At 46.5% G+C, this 21463-nt stretch overlaps 7 protein-coding genes across 7 annotated transcripts; 4 read left to right on the forward strand and 3 right to left on the reverse strand.

Annotated features, from left to right (window-relative positions):
- The first annotated feature begins 1844 nt into the window (after window positions 1–1844).
- Window positions 1845–5617, forward strand: Polr1B (RNA polymerase I subunit Rpl135). Its single transcript, XM_017089211.4, has 3 exons — window positions 1845–2022; window positions 2077–3576; window positions 3638–5617. The coding sequence occupies exons 1-3, from the start codon at window positions 1933–1935 to the stop codon at window positions 5435–5437; spliced, it is 3390 nt and encodes a 1129-aa protein (XP_016944700.2). The 5' UTR covers window positions 1845–1932; the 3' UTR covers window positions 5438–5617.
- On the reverse strand, window positions 5557–12340 carry AP-2alpha (adaptor protein complex 2, subunit alpha). The gene is made up of 8 exons (XM_017089276.4): window positions 12009–12340; window positions 10926–11180; window positions 9939–10150; window positions 9277–9732; window positions 7695–9218; window positions 7352–7635; window positions 7094–7298; window positions 5557–7033 (listed from the first exon to the last, which is right to left on the reverse strand). The coding sequence occupies exons 2-8, from the start codon at window positions 10987–10989 to the stop codon at window positions 6956–6958; spliced, it is 2823 nt and encodes a 940-aa protein (XP_016944765.1). The 5' UTR covers window positions 10990–11180; window positions 12009–12340; the 3' UTR covers window positions 5557–6955.
- A 691-nt stretch (window positions 12341–13031) lies between these two features.
- Window positions 13032–15771, forward strand: ebi (transducin beta like ebi). Its single transcript, XM_017089301.4, has 3 exons — window positions 13032–13406; window positions 13475–14673; window positions 14741–15771. The coding sequence occupies exons 1-3, from the start codon at window positions 13349–13351 to the stop codon at window positions 15584–15586; spliced, it is 2103 nt and encodes a 700-aa protein (XP_016944790.1). The 5' UTR covers window positions 13032–13348; the 3' UTR covers window positions 15587–15771.
- A 770-nt stretch (window positions 15772–16541) lies between these two features.
- LOC108020958 (ribonuclease H2 subunit A) lies at window positions 16542–17652 on the reverse strand. The gene has a single exon (XM_017089405.4). The coding sequence runs from the start codon at window positions 17585–17587 to the stop codon at window positions 16544–16546; it is 1044 nt and encodes a 347-aa protein (XP_016944894.4). The 5' UTR covers window positions 17588–17652; the 3' UTR covers window positions 16542–16543.
- An 891-nt stretch (window positions 17653–18543) lies between these two features.
- Window positions 18544–19283, forward strand: RpLP1 (Ribosomal protein LP1). The gene is made up of 2 exons (XM_017089494.4): window positions 18544–18719; window positions 18868–19283. Exons 1-2 carry the CDS (start codon window positions 18648–18650, stop codon window positions 19132–19134), a joined length of 339 nt encoding a protein of 112 aa, XP_016944983.1. The 5' UTR covers window positions 18544–18647; the 3' UTR covers window positions 19135–19283.
- Window positions 19284–19646: 363 nt separating this feature from the next.
- On the reverse strand, window positions 19647–20246 carry LOC108021006 (uncharacterized). The gene has a single exon (XM_017089481.4). It carries the CDS (start codon window positions 20185–20187, stop codon window positions 19762–19764), a length of 426 nt encoding a protein of 141 aa, XP_016944970.2. The 5' UTR covers window positions 20188–20246; the 3' UTR covers window positions 19647–19761.
- Window positions 20247–20447: 201 nt separating this feature from the next.
- On the forward strand, window positions 20448–21258 carry LOC108020997 (ADP-ribosylation factor-like protein 16). The gene is made up of 2 exons (XM_017089468.4): window positions 20448–20992; window positions 21047–21258. Exons 1-2 carry the CDS (start codon window positions 20541–20543, stop codon window positions 21237–21239), a joined length of 645 nt encoding a protein of 214 aa, XP_016944957.2. The 5' UTR covers window positions 20448–20540; the 3' UTR covers window positions 21240–21258.
- Window positions 21259–21463: the final 205 nt, after the last annotated feature.

A 21463-nucleotide genomic window follows, 5' to 3' on the forward strand; every position in this document is an offset into this window, starting at 1 on the left:
TGGCAAAGGGTGCGTGGGATCCCAAACCCAGTGGAAAAGTTCCGCGGAAAAGTTTCAAATGAAAATGCATTTTCTAGCTGATTTTTGCACTGGCTACGCCGGCATCCTGTTTTTTTTTTTTTTGTCTCCAGTGCTCGCATTTGAAAAGTGGGAAACACGCAGCAATGACTCCGAACCAAGGACGCGGGGGTTTTTCTGGGGGAAAAAGGCAGGATGATAGAGGAAGCACACATTTGGCAAAGTGTCGCCAGGCTTGAAAATGAAAATCAACAATGCAATTTGCCATGGTGCCTCTCTCTGCCTCTCAGTTCTGGTTTTCCCTGTTGTTTGTAGCGACTCAAAAGGGGCAAAAAATCCAGCTGAAAACTTGAAGCGCCTTGCAAAAGTTGAACCCCCAACCACGCCCTCAACTTTCACAGAGATTGCACACAGGCAAATGTGCAGCGAAAGTTGCAAGTTGCAAGGATACGAGAACCGAGAACCAAGGACAGTGTGCCCGGAAAAAGTTGCAAGAAAATGCATTGTGTTCATTATAATGGAATAATAAACCGGAGTGACTGGGCTCAGATTGAGGCCCTCACCCTGTTCATTTGGTACAAAAGCAGCTCCTCAGATTTGTCCTTGTTTTTTGTTTGTGTGAAGTAGTCGAACTTCCTTGACTCTCACTTCCTGCATGCAAAATTAATCCACCTAGAACTAATTAAGGGCATATAACGTTAAGCGTTAGATATCTTTTATAAATTGGGTTTCTAATCAAAATTAAAAAATCATTTAAATGAATATTAACGATAAATTAATTTTAATGTATGATATTTTTTGTATACTTAATGTTATTTTTGTCTTTTTTTGAATATTTTGCCTTTTTTTTTGTAACTCTAGGTATAAATTTCAAGAGTATGTCTCAAGTTGGCAGCAATTTTCCATTTCGGTCAGGTTCCATCTTCTTCGCCGGCTGGTTTAATAGCCCAAAAGGAAGTTTCAGCTGAAGCTTCATTATCCTGAGAGCCGGCTAACCATATACGGCTATATGCTTTTAGACAGCTTCCGGAGCCTGCGGTTAATTAGAATAACTTGTGCCGAAAGTCAAAGTTAAAAAGTTGTCCAAGGACAATGCAGTGTAAAGCAGACTGCGCCATACGCAGCAAATCAAACTGGCTTTAACGAGAGTAAGAAATACCTTCAAGTAAGGGTAAGCTTTCTAAACATTTCACATTTTTCCATTGCAGTCTCCAGGACATGCTATTTATCAATGCATACTAGCTCAAAATTGACTAGTATATTTCGGGGAGGGGGTCTTGACCTATGTAGATGACAACAATGCAACAACTTCATTAGCAATAGCAACACGTTGACACATCCTCACATCCTGTTGCAAACTTCCATTTCCGCTGTTGTTAAGTCATACTTACCGGATATCTCTCCAAACGCTCCACGATGCATGATGATGACCAGCATATGTATATATATGCATATGTCATCATTTGCATCACATTATAAATACATTTCACTTTAATAACACACAAATCGGATAAATTTCGAAATTTCACTGATAAGAAACATTTTAAGGCGCGCACAACAGCAGTTCCGAAAATCGAGTTGGCAACCCTGCTATCTAGAGATGAGCAAAAGTTGTTTTGGAACCGGGATTAAATCTTTTGCTTTGTTAGGTTGATAATAATTAAATACTTTTTGATATACACATTTTAAAATTATTTTTAGTTAAAGTACACCTTACGATTTTATCGAACATTCAAAACAAATCTCACACTCATATGGTGTTTCACATAAATTGTAAACTAGTTCCGAATCCCAACCATCTCACCACTGACTGGTTCACATTACAACCGGTTCATTTCAAAACACCACGTGCAGCGAAGAGCGTTTGGGTTTTAATTGTTTTTTAGTGGTTTTGTAAGAAAATAAACCTACACAATGCTGGAGGAACTGAAACAAATGAAGACCACTCCGGTGCTGACCAATTCCCGGCCGGAATTCAAGAAGATACCCAAAAAACTGAGCAGGGTAAGTGAGAATTGAGTACCTACCGCTTCGCATGCTAATGAATTTGTACCACAGCACTTGGCCAACTTGGGAGCACCCCATGTGGATTCCTTCGACGAGATGTTGACCGTGGGCCTGGATCACGTGGCCAAGCACATGATTCCCACCCACTGGCAGAGTCCTGCCGGCGAAAAGATTTCACTGAAGGTGGAATCCATTTGGATATCGAAGCCACAGGTGCCTCCAGATGTGATTGACGTGCGCACCCGAGAGGTTTACCCCACGGACTCCAGGCAGCTGCACCTCTCCTACTCGGGCATCTGCTCGGCTCGATTGGGCTGGAGTGTCAACGGCGTGGAGAAGAGCCCCATAAATATGGACCTGGGTGAAGTGCCCATTATGCTGCGCTCCAAGGCCTGCAATCTGGGACTGGCTTCGCCGGCCGACATGGTGAAGCATGGAGAGCACGACAGCGAGTGGGGTGGAATCTTTGTGATCCGAGGAAACGAGAAGATCGTGCGCATGTTGATTATGACCAGGAGAAACCATCCTATCTGCATAAAGCGCTCGTCCTGGAAGGATCGTGGACAGAACTTCAGCGATATCGGTGTGCTAGTGCAAACAGTCCGCGAGGACGAATCTTCCCAGAGTAATGTAGTCCACTATTTAAACAATGGAACAGCCAAGTTTATGTTCTCCCACGTAAAAAGATTATCCTACGTACCCGTTTGCCTAATCCTCAAGTGCCTGATGGATTATACGGATGAAGAGATATACAACAGATTGGTTCAAGGCTATGAATCCGACCAGTACTATGTATCCTGCGTGCAGAGCATGCTAAGAGAAGTACAGAACGAGAATGTTTACACACACGCCCAGTGCAGGAGCTTCATTGGCAATCTTTTCCGTTCCCGCTTCCCGGAAGTTCCGGAATGGCAACCGGATGAGGATGTCACGGACTTTATCCTCAGGGAGCGAGTCATGATTCACTTGGATACCTACGAGGACAAGTTCCAATTAATTGTATTCATGGTGCAGAAGCTTTTCCAATGCGCCCAGGGCAAACACAGAGTGGAAAACGTCGATTCGGCGATGATGCAGGAAGTGCTCCTGCCAGGTCATCTCTACCAGAAATACTTAAGTGAGCGAGTGGAGTCCTGGGTCTTGCAAGTCCGCCGTTGTCTCCAAAAGAAGCTGACTACCCCAGATGGCCTACTGACCAGTGCCGTGATGACGCAGTGCATGAAACAAGCGGGCGGAATTGGTCGCTCTATGGAGTCCTTCCTAGCCACTGGAAATATTGCCAGTCGCACTGGCCTGGGATTGATGCAAAATAGTGGATTGGTCATCATGGCGGAGAATATAAACAGGATGCGTTACATGTCCCACTTCCGCGCCATCCACCGTGGTTCCTATTTCACAACCATGAGGACCACGGAGGCGCGACAGCTTCTCCCCGATGCTTGGGGCTTCATTTGTCCAGTACACACTCCCGATGGCACACCATGTGGCCTGCTCAATCATTTGACACTTACCTGCGAGATTTCGAAGCGTCCGGATCCCAAGCTAGTGGCGGTAAGAACATTAAAGTTTAGGATTCATCAGATCAGTTAACAAATACCTTTCTCCTCATCAGAGCATTCCCGCAAAACTGTCAGATATGGGGATGATGCCCTTGTCAAACCAAAGTGATCCGGGGGTCAAATTGTACGTGGTCTTTCTGGACGGCAAACACCTGGGTCACATTCTGCAATCAGAGGCCACCAGTATAGTCGACGATTTGCGCCACGGAAAGATATTTGGAACCCTTCCCCAGATGATGGAGATAGGCTTCATACCCTTCAAGAAGAACGGCCAGTTCCCAGGACTTTACCTTTCGACGGGACCGGCCAGGATGATGAGGCCCGTTTGGAACCTGAAGTGGAAGAGGGTGGAGTACATTGGAACGCTAGAGCAGCTGTACATGGAGATTGCCATCGACCCTAAGGAGATGTATCCAGATTTCACCACTCATCTGGAGTTGGCCAAGACGCACTTCATGAGCAACCTGGCCAACTTGATTCCCATGCCGGATTACAATCAATCACCTCGTAACATGTACCAGTGTCAGATGGGAAAGCAAACGATGGGAACCCCCTGCTTAAATTGGCCCAAGCAAGCGGCCAATAAGTTGTACCGCCTTCAGACGCCGGCAACTCCTCTCTTCCGCCCAGTTCACTACGACAACATTCAGATGGATGACTTTGCAATGGGAACTAATGCTATAGTAGCTGTCATTTCCTACACGGGCTACGATATGGAAGACGCCATGATCATCAACAAGGCAGCTTATGAACGAGGATTTGCATATGGTAGTATTTATAAAACGAAGTTCCTGACTCTGGACAAGAAAAGCAGCTACTTCGCCAGGCATCCGCACATGCCGGAGTTAGTTAAATATCTAGATACAGATGGTCTTCCACATCCTGGCTCCAAATTGAGCTTTGGGACGCCGTTGTACTGCTATTTTGACGGAGAGGTGGCCACTTATAAAGTTGTAAAGATGGACGAGAAGGAGGATTGCACAGTAGAGAGCGTCCGACAATTGGGGAGCTTTGATTTGTCGCCCAAGAAAACGGTGGCCATTACCCTGAGGATTCCTCGACCCGCCACGATCGGAGATAAGTTTGCATCACGAGCGGGTCAAAAGGGTATTTGCTCACAAAAATATCCTGCCGAGGACTTGCCCTTCACGGAATCGGGCTTGATCCCAGACATTGTGTTCAATCCCCACGGTTTCCCCTCCCGTATGACAATCGCCATGATGATCGAGACGATGGCGGGAAAGGGTGCTGCGATCAACGGGGATGTTTACGATGCGACTCCCTTCCGCTTTTCAGAGGAGAACACGGCTATTGACTACTTTGGCAAGGTGCTGGAGGCTGGCGGCTACAATTACTACGGAACGGAGAGACTGTATTCCGGAGTTGATGGCCGCGAAATGACGGCGGATATATTCTTCGGAGTGGTCCATTACCAGCGTCTCCGGCACATGGTGTTTGACAAGTGGCAGGTGAGATCCACGGGAGCGGTGGAGGCTCGTACCCATCAGCCCATTAAGGGCAGAAAACGAGGCGGCGGCGTGAGGTTCGGAGAGATGGAACGCGATGCCTTGATCTCCCACGGAGCCGCTTTCTTGCTGCAGGACCGTTTGTTCCACAACTCGGATAAGACACACACGCTGGTGTGCCACAAATGTGGTTCCATTCTAGCGCCGCTTCAGCAGATTGTCAAGCGGAACGAAACGGGAGTGCTTTCCTCGAAGCCGGATACGTGTCGCTTGTGCGGGGACAACAGTAACGTTTCCATGATTGAGATTCCTTTCTCCTTCAAGTTTCTGGTCACCGAACTGAGTTCAGTGAACATCAATGCCAGGTTCAAATTGAACGAGATTTAAGTGGAGTTTAAGATAATTGTTAGACCTTATTTTATCCCGTGAACTATTCTAAATAAAGATGATAAAAAAGATGTCAAATGTGCCCTATTCTGTAGCAACATTATAAAACTTCTTAAAAGTGGTTTCAATTTATATTTATTTATTTATTTAAATACATATTTGTTTACGTTTACAGTTAAATTCCTGCATTTGCTATATGTAGTTGTGGTTTATGTTCTTGTTGCTGTTGTAGTCGCTTTTGTTTTGTCTGTGAGTGTTTAATGGAATCTTCGTGGAATTTTGTAACATTTAACTATTGCACTTTGGAAATGCTTTCAACTTCCAACTGACATGCACATTGGTTGATACGAAAGGATTGAGAGTTTAGTGGTAATAAGTATACGATGACAATTTCCATTATCGGTATTCAGTATCAGTATCTATATAATGTATATTTTAGTTTACAATTCTTTGTTCTTCATCGGCTGCCGCCTCGCAACTGAAGGAGTTATCAGCAGATTTATGGCTTGCTGCAGCTGCTGCTTCGGATAAGTTAATACTTGATGCTATAAAGATCGCTTTCCCTCCCAGGAAGCGGCACAACATGTAGTTCTCTTCAGTTTATCTATGGTACACATACGAAACGAAATATTACCCAGGATCAATCGAAAAATTCTGCTATAAGTGTAATAATATTTTAAATTTTTAGCTTTCGTTTCCTCAAAATTGGATTTGCTCCTATCTTCGATAAATTTTTAGTTGCTCAACAGTGATTAATCAAGGAGTTTCTAGTTGATCCGTCTCTAATTATTTGTCTATTATTTAATGAGATTTCTGCTCCTGCGGCTCTTCGTCAGATCTTCACAATCAAAAACATTAAACATGAATTTCGTTTTATGCAATTGCATTAATCAATATATGTATAAATATTTAGATAACGATTTGCATACTTGTCATTTGCAGGCATCTTAATAATTTCCTTGCAAGCTTCTCTTTTGTTTTATATTGTTTTCTGTTTTTATTACAACGACGTATATACTAGGTATATGTATGTGGTTTGTATGAATGTATATCTGTGTATAGGTATATAATATCCAATTGCTACTGCCTCGAAATGATGCAACAATATATAATTTGTCATACATATCAACATAATCTAATTATGTTCTCTCGTTTCTCTACTATGAACTTTTTGAGCTTAACATTTACAAAGAATTCTGATACGGATTAGGGGCTTGGGGCAGGGGCATGATAGTGGAAAATGGGTAAAGTACGAGTGGGTTTACAAAAATAATATTCAAATCAACAGGAAACAGGACAGTGGGTAAAGCTCACTCCGCAACTCGCTGCTGGAGAAGATGAAAGGTACTTATGAAGAGAGTAGGAGTGTGCCTGGCATAACTAAACGCGCAAAGTTCGAGGACCGATTTCGCTTTGATATTTCTCTAGGTGATTGGGATTGTGCATTGTAAAGTGGTTGCCGTGGCTCCATGGCTTCGTAGCTCCAACTCGACCCCTCCCGTCCATGATTGTTGTGGCTTAGAACTGATCCGACAGCAGGTCGCAGATTTCCCGAGTCACGGTTTCCTTGCTGGCCCTAACGGTCAGTCGGAACATCTATAGAAAGTTGAAGAAAATAAGTACTATTTTTGACACACATAGCTGCAAGTCACTCACCTGAGCCTGCTTGTTTGGCTCCAATCGCATCAGGCAGCCCACCTGCTGCGATTGCGTATGGATGATGCCTGCGCAGACCATGTTGTCTGGATTGGGATCCACCTGGTCCAGCAGCTGCATACCGAAACCCATCAGCTTGTTGCGGGCTCCGGCCAAATCCAGTGGCTGGGCGGCCTTGAACACTTTCTGTGACCGTTGTTGTTCCCTGAAAGTACACTATTAATACTCAACATTTTGGGAAGGCAGCTCTTTAGTTACCCGCTAAGGTTCTTCCATCGCGCAAAGAATGATTCGGCATTCATCTCGGTAGGCTCGAAGAACTTGTTCACGCTCAGTGGCAGTTTGATGCTGAACTTCTGCTGGGTGCCGTTGTAGCGGAAACTGATCTCGATGGTTGGCGCATCGGCGTAATCCTCGATGCACTCCGCAGTTAGCAGTTGTTGGATTTGGGCGCCGGCCTCCAGGGTCGGCTCCACCACCTTCATCTGCACGTTCAGCTTGAGCGCATCCTCGGCGGACCATTGCAACACGGGCGTAAAGTTCTGCAGAGGAAGCAAACAAATAAATGTTTTGAAGATTTTTTAAAACCAATTTTGCTTACCGTCAGGGGCACCTGTGTCTTGTTGCCGTAGAACAGGCCCAATCGTCCCAGGTTCTGGCGGAACTCGCTCTTCACGCCAATCTGCAGCATTTCGTTCTCGAACAGAACACCATTGTTCTTGAACAAGAACTTCTTGGTGTTGTACACGGCACTCGAGTTGTTGTTACTGTTGCTGCCGTACATGTCGCCCAACACATCGATGAGCGTGCTGTTGCTGTTACTGCCACCACCAATATTATTTGACGGCGGAGTGCTCAGTCCAAGCAGATCCGTATTCGCGTTGCTGTTGTTCAGCTTGCTGTGCGAGTTGTTCACGTGCACGTTATTCTGCGCTGCAGAAGGCAACGGAGCCGGGCTCTTCGACTCGCGAATTTCGTTCTCCGGCACCCGCCCGGGCTTCTTCTTCTTCAGCACTGCCAGAATGGAGCTCTCGCGCTCAGGGAACGATGGCATCTCCTCCAGGACGGTGGCCAATACATCCGTCGATGCCACGATGCTAAGCTGCAGATACTCGCTGGCTCTCTGCTGCAATTCCGCATCTGCGGATCGAAGATTGCTGTGCTGGCGGAACACATCCTGGATGTTGGTGCGAATCTCCGGGAACAGGTTGATAAACTTGATGTACGTGGACAGGAGCAGGGCCCGCGTCATCGGCGAGCACAAATGGTACTTGGAGTGCAGCAGCTTGAATTGCACCAGTGGTGCGGAGCGCGAGTCTCCGGCGATTAAGTTACCGAACTCTCCCAAGATGTAGCCGCCCACTTTAACCATGTTCTCGTGGCAAGCGGGTGCCTGGAGCGCCTCAAAAACGGTCTTCGCGGCATAGCCCTGAACCTCCTCGCGGTTGATCACGATCTGGATGACGCGGTACCACACTTCCTCAGACACATAGTCGCCAGCGATGCGGATTAGATTGAGGATCACGTCCACATACCAGGTGTAATCCGTGGCGTACTTCTCGGCAAGAATGGCCACCTTGAGCACCATCTCCTCACGAATAGAGTAGTCAGCCGTCTCCAGATAGTTGAGCATCTCCTGGACAATCTCCTCAGCATTACCACGATCACACATGGCGTACAAAAGATCCACCGCCATTTGGCGTACGGACACATCCTTCTCCATTTTCATCGACAGGATGACCACTTCCTGGTGCTTCTTGACCTCCTCGTGCGAGAACTCCGAGGTGGCCAAATGGCACATGGACTCCAGAGCCAAGTAGCGCAAGTTGGTCTCCCGATTGCTAAGGAACTGGCCCAACTGGTTGCACGCGCGCACCAGAAGGTTCGGCTCACTGTCGCTGTGAATGATCAGATTGATGGCCTCGAAGAGCACGGCGTTCTTGGCGTTGGAGTGCTGCACCTTCTTGCTCTTGGGCGGCTCCTGCGCCTTGTTCAGAATCGTCTCCAGAGTCTCGTTTAAGCGAGCCCGCACACCCGCCTCTTCAGTCACCGGATTGTAGTTCTGCAGCAGCCGAAGAAGTTTCACGGATAGCCATGGAGCCGGCACAAAGTAGTAAGTGTAATCCTGCGATGAAAATTTTATTGGATTAGGGCTTTTCTATTTTATATTCTCTAATTCCCACCTGAAGATCCGTGTAGCTGGCTGTTACGATCCGGGACAATCGAGAAACAGCCAAATTTACACAACCCTTGTACTCGTCCGGATTACGCTTCACCAAGGCGTCGATCAGCGAGGTGGCTGCCGTGACCACTCCCATGTGCTGGTCATTCAGCAAATGGATGATGCGCGAGGTCCACTCGCCGCCGGGAATGATGTCCGGCGAGGAGCGGAACAGGCGGAGCAGGCACAGCGCCGCCGACTGCTTCACCACATCCATGGTGTCGCCCGAGACGAGTAGTTTGGGTATCTCGTTGGAAAAGGACTCGGCCATGTCCCGGCTGCCAATGTTGGCGATGCACTGCAACGCCAGATTGACGTGCACAGGATTGCGCGACTGCAAATCATTCTTGATCGACTGGATGATGAGCCGAATAAGGTCGCTATTCGTGTTCACCAACACCGAGATGAACAAGTAGCCCTGGAATATGAAAAGAAAATACATTATTTAAAGTCATAGAATAGGTTAAATGTTTCAATATTATTCTAAACTCTTTTTTTGTAAACATAAGCCACATGAAATATTAAAATTGTTGTGTCTAGCCAAAAGCAGACCCTTTCCAGTCCAATTATTTTCACTCGATGAATAACAACATGATTATTGAAGCAATTATTTGGTGTACTCACGATCTGCTTCTCTGAGTATTTGTTGGAGGACAGCAGGTTAACCGCCTCCATGTGGCCAAAGTCGATGTCATGGCCGAGGAGAAAGATGAACAACAGCTTGCAAACATATTTCTTCTTCTGATAGCCGTCGAGGGTTTTGTCTCCTTTGAATTTGCTCCGTATATTGGCCAACTCCTTGTTTATGCGTTTAACCTCCGCCTCTTTGCTTTTACCTGTGGGTTGGTTTGGAAATGGGTGGATATTAGTATTAATACGGAAAATGGGTCAAGGTCAAAAAAGGGGATTCACAGTAAAACAACAGCGATTCGTCGGCGGAAGCTCGGCTTTCTTTTCTGCCCCATGTTTGATCGATGGAAGAGCCGACTTCACACTCTTCGGCTCTCTCCATGTCGCGGGTTTTCTCCGGTTCACAGAGGCGCCAATTAGTACCAGTCACCGATCCGCTGCGGAACCTCGACTCTCCGACATGCTGTCCACAAACCAGAAACTAGTAACCAAGCACATAGCAAACAGCGAGCGGTGACGATAATGCCATACAGTGAAACGTCGGGCAGACAATTGCGATGGTGGCACACACACAGATACGCGTCTGAAGGTACTGCAGTGAGACCTCCAACAAGTAATACTCATATTTAACAGGAAAACCCTTAGCAGTTACTTAACTAGGAAATATCTTTCTCCATATCACGTGTATACAATTTACTGATTCGTTACAAAACGATTAACGTTCTCTTTTAAATCAAATCAATTTCAAGTTACTAAGTTAACTACTTCTATTTAGCTATTTTTTGTGGTACTCCAAACACATTCATCCTACAGAGCGTGTACTGTGCGTGTGTTTTTGTGCCGCCCCACTTTATTGTGAGTGCGCTGCTCCTGTAATTGATCAAGAAATAGCGCTGATTCCGCCCCTATGGAAAATCTCTTGTTGCGACCCGCTCAATTGGATTTAATGGTGGTTACCCAAGAGATCTGATCTGCACTTACAGTTCCTTATATCCGATATAAAGACGGCCAGGCCTCTCATGCCATCCCCCCGCACCGGCGCCATGGTAGTTAGCTTGTTAATTTTCGCTGGTTTTATGCAAACTGGGGGCGCAAGAAAATCGTCGATAAAAGGCGGCCGAGTCTCGAGGCGTTCTTATCGCTCGAACTCGACGTCGGACCCGAAGATATAGTAGCTGCTCTCTGCTCTGTTCGTCTATATCTCTCTTCCTCCGGATCTTTGCCGTCCTGCGGGACCTGAAATGGAAAAGATAATCGATTTATAAGTAATACTATTGGATTTCAATATTTTATTAAATAAAAAAACCCAAGGGCGGAAATTTTATTGTAATTGTATTTATAATTAAAGTTATATTAATTTTGAATTTCAATAGCATTAGCTTGTAGCCTTGAAATATCTTGCTGATCATAAATATCTTAACAAAACTTCACAATTCTCAAAATCTCTATTAGAGTGTTCCCAAGATACTTTTCATAAATGAAACCTCACGGCCTTTTAAACACAAAATATGTATCCATTTATTTCGCTCAGTATGAACCTCAGATAAAGCTTTAAACGAAATGTGTCTTTATATTTATCTGTGAACAGTTAATCACCGAGTTACACAGGGTATTTCGATCTCAGTTTTCCGCGCAGTGCACTTAATGCCTGGCGAACTTTGACATTTTCGGGGGGAGAGGAAGTGGAGCCCCCGCACTTTTGGCAACCGATTTATTTGCAACTTGGCAGCGTTTGCACGCTGATAAAGATTCTGTGTCTGTGACCTCGCTCTCGCCCACTTTTTATCGCCTGGCGAAGTGCGATGTGCACTTGGGCATTACTTTTGGATTGATATTGGACGGCACGACCACCGGCTTCTGTTTCTGTTTTCTGTTTCGCTTTCCGTTTCGTTTTATTTTCTGTTTTTCACTGCGCTCTCTGCGCTTCTCTTCTTTCTTGCCTTCATGTCACGTCACTTTTTCACCCGCTGGATGACGAAGGCGTTTCGCCCAAAAAACACCAAAGAAGCCACCGAAAACTAAACATTAATGGGCGTATTATGCCGAATTCTTCTGGGGGCTTACTTTTCCGATTTTTTCACTCGCAGCGGTCGAAATCGCCAGGCGTTGCGGAATTTCTGCGGCGGAGCGGGGGAGATCGGAGATTTCTGGAGTTGCTGGCTTCGCTTCCAATCGAAACTGCAGTCCGGAATCCGGGGTGTTGGCTGCGGAATGTTTGGTCCTGGGTGCTGCACTTTACGTAACTCCAACTGGCTGGCGCCTCGCCTCTCTGATTTGCCGCTAATTTGTTTGTTAACTATTCCCGAGCGCTGGGCAATTCACTAAAATGAAAATTTCTATTGATTTTTCTTCGCTCTCGCTGCCTGAGAGTGGAGCCATCTAGCGGGCGCGGGTGGAACGGAACGATTAGAGTGACCGTTGGCGCGAGAGGCCTCCATACTGCAAGTACCGTGGTGTTCAGGGCTGGGTGCGATAGGGCTGGGCGATGCACAACAGTGTGACGTCACAAATTGCAAGTGCTGCTTTCTGTAACTTTGCCAACATATTATTCACGTCTGTCTTTTTATTATATAAGAAAGTTCATAAAATTGTTAAAACTTATAATAATTATACTTAGTTGATAAAATAAATCCATTTGGAAAAACATCATCTAGCTGTCATAGCTCAACATAAATCTCATAATTTTAATTATTTGTTGGCACTCCATGAATAACAAAATAAAATAATGATTACAATACATAATTAAAGAAAAGTAAAACAAACAAGACAATTGAACATAATTAAAAAATACACCAAAAGGTTTGATTAAATTAATAATATATTTCCAAAGCTCCTTAATATTTATTGAGATGAGATTGTGACAAATAAAAAGACCTTCTTTCAAAACAAAGTCAAAAAGAACAAGTGCGAGAAAAACTTTTGATACTGGCTCAATAGATTTTTGAACTATATGTCGGAGTTTAAATGTTTAAGTTAACTATATATTTTAACCTCTTGAATCCATGGTTTTAGTTATCTTCCTGGCAAAGGTTTTGTCGTCACAAAAAATACACCTCTGCGCCACCCCGCACACCGCACACCATGCGATTACTCCGCCATTTTTTTGCGCGTTTCAGAAACGCGTTTTCGATTCGTGGTTTTTATTTGTGGAAAAATATGTGAAATGCTCCTGCGGCAAGCAGCGAACTGGCAGAATTGAGAACACAGGACCCACCAGACCGACCCAACGACCAGGTGCCTCTCCGGATTTCGCTGCTTGCGAGGAAGTGATAGCGTGCCGAAGGCAGACGCATGTGTTACGCAGCAGAGTTCCGATTTTCGCACCGCAAAAACATAATTGGCATCGAGGACTGGAGATTTTGGAGTGAGCTAGTAGCAGGAGCCAACGCCAACCGCGGGCAGCCATGAGTTTTTCCAGCGACGAGGTGAACTTCCTGGTTTACCGATACCTGCAGGAGTCGGGTGAGTAACGCATCCCAATCGGACGAAGAGAGCCCGCCTTAAACTTCTGGATTCCCCGCGTTTTCTAGGCTTTCTACACTCGGCCTATGTGTTTGGCATCGAGTCGCACATCTCGCAGAGCAATATCAATGGAGCCCTGGTACCGCCGGCCGCCTTGCTGACCATTCTGCAGAAGGGCCTTCTCTACACCGAGGTGGAGTGGAGCGTGGGTGAGGACGGCGAGGTGGCGCGGCCCATCGAGGGACTCTCGCTGATAGACGCCGTCATGCCAGAGGTGAAGCCCCCCAAGCCCATTGTGAAAACGGAGCCGGGGAAACCCGGCGCGGTGGACTCCTCCGCCCCCGCCGGTGGCAACCAGAACAGCAACGCCAAGCCAGAGATTAAAATCGAACCGGGAACCGGAGCAGCGGGCTCAGCAGCTGGAAACAAGGCCACCGGAAGCACCACGGGCACCAGCACGCCCACAGATCAGACGCCCAGCGAGGTGGACTCCAGTGGGAACACGGCAAACAACACTGGCAGTACTTTCGCTGGAAACAATGGAGCTGGAGGCAATCCAGCGAGTACAACGGGCGCCAATAGCACAAGCACCCCGGCTTCCGGAGATTCAACAGCAGCGAGTGGAGCTCAACAGAAATCAAAGAACTCCAACGAGGCGGGCAGCTCATCTGGCGGCAATGCGGGAAATGCGAATGCCACCAGCACCGATGATGCAGCCTCCTCCACTTCCACAAATGGCAATAGCAGCACCTCCAGCAGCGTAGAGCAGCCCTCAAGCGGGGTGACGCCCGCTGGGGGCGCTGTATCCACCTCCAATTCCGACGCAGCAGCAGCGGGAGGAGCATCGACGACAGCGGGAACGAAGGCGCCTAGTGGAGCGGTCACGATTCGCGTGGGGGCCCAAGGGAACAATGTTCAGGCGGGTTCGTCCACTGCTCAGAGCTCGGCGCCCAGTGGAACCATCTCGTCGTCCACCGGCGGAGGCGCCGGAACTCCCGCCGCCCTTGTGCCCATGGACATCGACGAGAGCATCGAAATACCCGAGTCCAAGGCTCGAGTTTTGCGCGGCCACGAGAGCGAGGTGTTCATCTGCGCCTGGAATCCGAGCAGGGATCTACTGGCAAGTGGTTCCGGAGACAGCACAGCCAGGATATGGGACATGTCCGATGCGAACACCAACTCCAATCAGTTGGTTCTGAGACACTGCATACAGAAGGGCGGCGCCGAGGTGCCCAGCAACAAGGATGTTACCTCTCTGGATTGGAATGTAAGTCGAGGGTCCGGTTACTCTCCATGGACCGAATTAATCTTTATTTTTTCACCGTCTTTCGCAGTGCGATGGCTCCTTGCTCGCTACCGGCAGTTACGATGGCTACGCCCGGATATGGAAAACTGACGGTCGGCTGGCCTCCACTTTGGGCCAACACAAGGGTCCAATCTTCGCGCTGAAGTGGAACAAGTGTGGCAACTACATCCTCTCGGCGGGTGTGGATAAGACGACGATTATCTGGGACGCATCCACGGGTCAGTGCACGCAGCAATTCGCCTTCCACAGTGCTCCCGCCTTGGATGTGGACTGGCAGACAAATCAGGCCTTCGCCTCGTGCAGTACGGATCAGCGGATTCATGTGTGCAGGCTGGGTGTAAATGAACCCATCAAGACCTTCAAAGGACACACAAACGAGGTAAATGCGATCAAGTGGTGTCCGCAGGGCCAGCTTCTGGCGTCCTGCTCCGATGACATGACCCTGAAGATCTGGAGCATGAACCGGGATCGCTGCTGCCACGATCTGCAGGCGCACTCCAAGGAGATCTACACGATAAAGTGGTCGCCCACGGGGCCGGGAACCAATAATCCAAACACAAACTTGATCCTCGCCTCGGCTTCGTTCGATTCCACGGTAAGACTGTGGGACGTGGAACGGGGTAGCTGCATCCACACGCTGACCAAGCACACGGAGCCAGTCTACTCGGTGGCCTTCAGTCCGGATGGCAAGCACTTGGCCTCCGGCAGCTTCGACAAGTGCGTCCACATTTGGAGCACGCAAACAGGACAGCTGGTGCACAGCTACAAGGGCACCGGCGGCATCTTCGAGGTCTGCTGGAACTCCAAGGGAACTAAGGTCGGCGCAAGTGCCTCCGATGGCAGCGTTTTCGTCTTGGACCTGCGAAAGTTCTGATTGCCGGAGCAGCCACTGTTGGATTTTGTCTTTTGAGCAAACGCTTATATTGGCCAGGTGTCCTTTTCCAACTCATTATTCGGTGGAGATTGAATCAATAGGTTTTCACTTCTTTTGAAAATGAGAAATTCTATACTTTTGATTATCGTTCACAAATTAAATTTATTATATGTAGTAAAGTGAAATATCAGTTTCAATTCTGAAATTGAATCGATTTGGAACTGGAAACCGGGCCGTATGTAACTTCATTCATAGCTATCCCGCCCTGCAATCTGTAATTGTAATTGCTTTAAGTTCTAATTAGCTTTTTAAGGTTAAACTCTTGAGATCCTCCCGCTTTTGTCCACGTCTTTTTCGTACGCTTAGTCTCGAGTCACACAAAATCGATATGCGCCTGGTTTTTCAAGGGCTCCAACTTGGTTGTTGTTCTCTTCCGATCTGCGGGATGCGACTCGCCTCTTTTTAAACTTAGTTATAAGCTCTATGTTTCTAAGGTCGTCCCTTTTTATACAGAAATCGTTTAGTATAACTTTATGCATTTTGTTATTGTGTCGATCGAAGATGCCAGCCAGCACCCCTTCCAAAAATCCTTAATCCAATCCCACTTCGTCCTAGCTATAGGGATATCAAACGAGATCAGATCAGATAGATTCACGCATACATTCAGAACAGTGTAACTGCAGAACCACGTAGTCTGTAAACGAACGTAAGCCTAAGAATTATTAAGAACCCGAGAATGGCAAAAACAAAAACATCCGCAAAATCCATTAAAGATAAAAACTAATCCGTTTTTTTCTGGAACTGGGAGATTATTATTTAGGTTATCGCTTACATTAAAACAAAGTCTTATAAATATAGCAGAAGATTTAGATATATAAATCATTTTCAGCAATATTAAATGAATTACAGTACAAATACTAAATGTGTAGCCTATAAGATATAGTTCTTCACTTCCTCCTAGAACTCCATGACATTTCCTAGATGTCGTTGCTTAAAGAACCGGCACTCCTCGCGAATAACCTCGCCGGATTTGGTGGTGCCCTTGAAGAACTTCGTGAGCTTGGTGCCGGCGTACTTGGGCTTCTCGGAATCCGGTTCGTCGAACTCCATGTCGTAGGCCTTGTCCGCCAGGGCATTTTCCGCCGTGGACCAACTGAAGCGCACGAGGCGGGGAAACCCAAACACCAGATCGATATGCTCGGTCAGGAATCGCTTGGTAACTGGATCTCCCGGATAGCCACTTCCGAAGGCATTGTCCTTGATGACCAAGCCCTCGGGAAACTTCCAGACCTTCAAGGCATGGTCACGGGTAACCTTGGCGCAAATACTGGCCGCCGAGACAATGGGATATGTTGAATCGGCCTTCTTGGCCACGGTGATCTTGAAGGTGGGAAAGCGCTTGAGTAGCTTCTCCTGGTACTTCTCCGGCGGACCCACCGTGTCCACATAGACCTCGGCTATATTGACGCCCGCATCGATCGCCTGTTGGATCAAGCCCATGGCCGAGTCCATGGAAACCTCGTTCAGGGAGCACTTGGACCGCCGGTACATGCTCGTGCTGATCGTGTTCGGGGATATGATCTCTACGGCCCAGCCAACGCAGCTGGTGGCGTATTCCTTGGTGTTGATATCGTTGAAAATTACATCCCGCTTCTCCTCGGTCAGTTGTTTGGAATCTGCGCATCCCAAGTCCTCGAGAGCCTTTTTGCTTTCCAGCGGGCAGTAGGAGATTCCATATACCATGGGCCCCAGGACGGGGCCGCGCCCCGCTTCGTCCACGCCCAGCATGCAGGGTTTATCTTTGCAAACATCCGGAACATCACTGAGGTAAACTGTGTTCCTGCTGTTCTCCTTGCCGGCTATAAAGGGTCCCAGGGTCTTCAAAGAGCTGATTTTGTCAGTGTCCTTAAGGTCCTCATCATCGCGCTTTTCGTCCTTTTCGTTTATATCCTCAATAGTCTGGTCTTCCTGCTTTACTTCTATATCTTCTTGGTCCGACATATTTGCGCGCCTTTTTTGTTGTTTATTTTTGTGCAAGGCTATGGGCACACTTATAGCCTGTATTTCCAAAGTGACCATTTTTGCGAACCATTTTATTCCTTCCACCGATCAATGTAACAAAGAAGGGGTATTCATGAAATAAAAAGTGTTTTATCCCCTGTACACATTCGCTTAAAAATCGCTGTTGCAATTTTAAGCTGATTCTGTTCACATAGAGATTCGCAGAAGCGAACAGCTGCCATATCCGAAGGGAAATGCAAAACAATGCAAATTTAATTATAATTTGAACGCCAACATGTGGAATGCTTTCAGTGCCAAATGGTAATTTCATTGCTATTAGCAAATTGATTATAGATGACATTTTAATTAAGGCAAACGTCGTGAAATATATAGGGACTATTGAGGGCCAACAGTGACGCCACGAGAATCATTAAAAACAATCGGATCCCACGATGCTATCAATATAAGCCGCGAGATTTGGACAGCTTCGCTTCCATTTCTACCTCTTCCTTCTCTTTAGGGTTGTGGAAATATATAAAAAATATCGTATGGATATTATACAATTTTTTTAATTTCAAATGGATAACATAATAATCATAATTTTTTAACTTGTCGGCTATTATTTGTTTATTGAAAAATACAAAAGGAATGGCAACACTCAAATTTTAAACTATTGAACAAGTATGTGACTTAGTACCACGCTTAGCTAACACGATATAAATATTAGATTTTTGATATGTTAATATTTAGATATTTTTTTACTCTATCTCCCTGACACTTACGTGGCCTTACGTGGCTCTTACGTTAGCTACAATTGCGCATACGCGATGTTGATATTTCAAAAAATAGCGATAGTAGCGATATATCGTCACGATGAAATATTTATTTTTATTCAAAAAATATTTATGCATCGACATACCTTCAACAACCCTACTTTCCGTCTCTTTCCGGTTTAGGATTTCGACCAGCGTGCTTGTTCTCAACCGAGCTAAGGCCATTTGTTATAAACAATTAATTTTTGGCAACTTGCACAATCAGTGATTAGCCACAGCACCCCGACATGTCTACCAAAGCCGAGCTCGCCTGCGTCTACGCTTCCCTCATCTTGGTCGATGACGATGTTGCCGTCACCGTAAGTTCTTGTTTTTCGATTTCGTCGACTCTGCGAATCCTCCGGAGCTCAAGCCATCGGGCTGGGGTATTGGCGGATTCCAGGGTCTTGCGGTGACTGCAGTGGACTGGTAGCATGTGCTAATGTTATTTCTCGGAATCTCCCACAGGGCGAGAAGATCAACACCATCCTGAAGGCCGCCAACGTCGAGGTGGAGCCCTACTGGCCCGGCCTCTTCGCCAAGGCCCTGGAGGGCATCAACGTCAAGGACCTGATCACCAACATCGGATCCGGAGTCGGTGCCGCCCCTGCCGGAGGTGCTGCCCCCGCTGCCGCCTCCGCTGCTCCAGCCGCCGAGGCCAAGAAGGAGGAGAAGAAGAAGGAGGAGGAGTCCGACCAGTCCGACGACGACATGGGCTTCGGTCTGTTCGACTAAATCCTCTAGAGACCTTCTGGACAACCTGACATCCGTTGTGTTTGTGCTCTAATCCTCGAGAGGCGGACGTGTGCCCGTGTTTCCCGACCCGCGTACACGTTTTAATGTACAAATTCGAGGAAATATAGAAGACGTTTGCTAAAAAATAAGTGTCGAGACTGCTTACTTGTTGGAACGATTGTGGAATTATGTGTGATCAGCTCTTTTTTGTCGATAGAGCTAGGAATTTATGTGTAGATTAAGTGGATGTTCTTGAGTACTCGGGATATCCGGCTAGGTATCAATTTTGATCATACCCTCAACATGAAGTAGAACCTATCAAACAATTTCAAAAAGGTGAGGCCCTAAAAAAGTTCTGAATATGTTTGTTTTTATAACTACATATATCAAATTTTGGACGTAGTTGGAGCTGAAGACATATTTTTGATATCGCTTTAAGTTGGCGGGACTGAAATGTAACTAAAAGTTTGCTCTAATGTGCACTCCCTTAGTACCAATAAGAAATAACAGCGTTAGGATTTCCGTTCCGTTTTATGATACAAAAGAATAGTAATTACATACAAGGCAAACAAAACTTTTGTACAAAAACTGCAACAGCTAATATGTAATAGTACTGAACATCGTAGACTAGAAGATTGCCTCCTCGAGAACCTTGGATAGGGCCCGCAGGTTGGGTCCGTCGATCTTTTTGAGGCCCAGCCCCACCACAAAGTCCGTGGGGCACTTGTGGAGTCCGGTTCGGTTGACCAAGAACTGGATGGCGCTGCGGATCTCGTCGGTGTCCAGGCCCAAGCAGCAGTTCATCTCAATGGGCACGGAGACGTGGTACTCAGGGTTGTCCACGGGGCCATGGAGGTAGGGCACCACCCGCTCGTCCCGCTGGACATCGAAGTGCACGTTGTAGAAGCCGGGAATCTTGCCCAGCTGCGTAATGACCAGGAACCACTTGTTGGCGAAGCCGTGGAACACTATCTCCGTGGGCACGCCATTCACGTCCGCGGAGAATTGCCTGTCGAAGCCGATTTCCCGGGGTTTATCTGCTGCGGGGGTCATTTTTGTGCGAAAATGCTAAAATTTTGAATTGTTTACAATGAGACAGCATTAAGTGTGACAGTATGGTACAAAAATACCAGCAAGCTGGTGCGCATTATCTCAAAAGAGGGCGCCCTTCAAAATTTGATATTCATCATTATACACAGCGACATCCAGCGGGAAAATAGTGAGTTAAACCATGCCATTTCGATAACATATATTGCTGTAATATATTTACTTATCGGATTTGAATTCAAATGGATTTTTATATACTTAGAATGTTAATCCGGAAAGTAGTCATCCGATTTCAGTAAGAACAATTTTTTAGTTGGGGCACATTATAAACATAATCTTAAATTTCTTGTCGATTTTAAATGTATTTTTTGGTTGCCAAGGCTACCTCTGTTAGATCCATAAGCAATGTAAATAAAACAGAAATGTCCTCCTGCATTTGCCTGGGTCCCAAAAGAGCGGGTAAAACACACCTGCTAAAAGCCCTACAGGATCCAGATTCCATCGACGAGACAACGTTCTCCATGCCCACCATTGGCACGGGGATCTATCGCATTCATTTCCCAACAAAGTCGCCGAATGGGGATAAGAATAGACCACCTCCTGCAGATACTCAGGTTAACATTCCGCATGGCGGCAAAAACCTGCCCAAGTCCATACAGATCCTGGAGATCGGAGGAAGTATGGCTCCCTTGTGGCGGCAGTATTTCGAGGACGTCAAGAAGCTGATTTACGTTGTGGACACCTCTAATCTCTGCCAGATCTCCGCCGCCGGTGTTCTTTTCTATTCAATTCTCACCGAACCGCGTTTGCAGTGAGTAAGGCTAACAAGGATATGAAAATATTTGAATTTTGTTTTTATTCTTAGGAACAATACTAAGATCCTGTTGGTATTGGCCAAAATGGACTACTCCTACCGTCAGATGCGAAACGAGGCACTACTCATGTTGCAGATGTCCAAGTTGCAGAAGCAGATCCGCCAGCAGGTGACCATTGTGGAGGCCAGCGCGGTGACCAAAGTGGGCTTGGATACCATTTACGATTGGCTGCAGAGGCCCTAATAAAAACTTTGGAAATATTTAATAAGATCTTATAAAAAAACAATCAATAAGTACTGCCTTCCCTTATAAAGTCTTCAAATATTTCCGAAAACTGATTTTCCCATGAGTAAAGATGCTTCCGGGAAATTGTGCGAGCAAATAGTTGTTTATATTACCTACATAGGCCATTAACTTTTAATGATTAGGACTGAAATCGGAATTAGAATGCCAGGTAGATGCACAGG

The sequence above is a fragment of the Drosophila suzukii genome, chromosome 2L (genome assembly GCF_043229965.1).
Source record: "Drosophila suzukii chromosome 2L, CBGP_Dsuzu_IsoJpt1.0, whole genome shotgun sequence".
Lineage (NCBI taxonomy): Eukaryota > Metazoa > Arthropoda > Insecta > Diptera > Drosophilidae > Drosophila > Drosophila suzukii.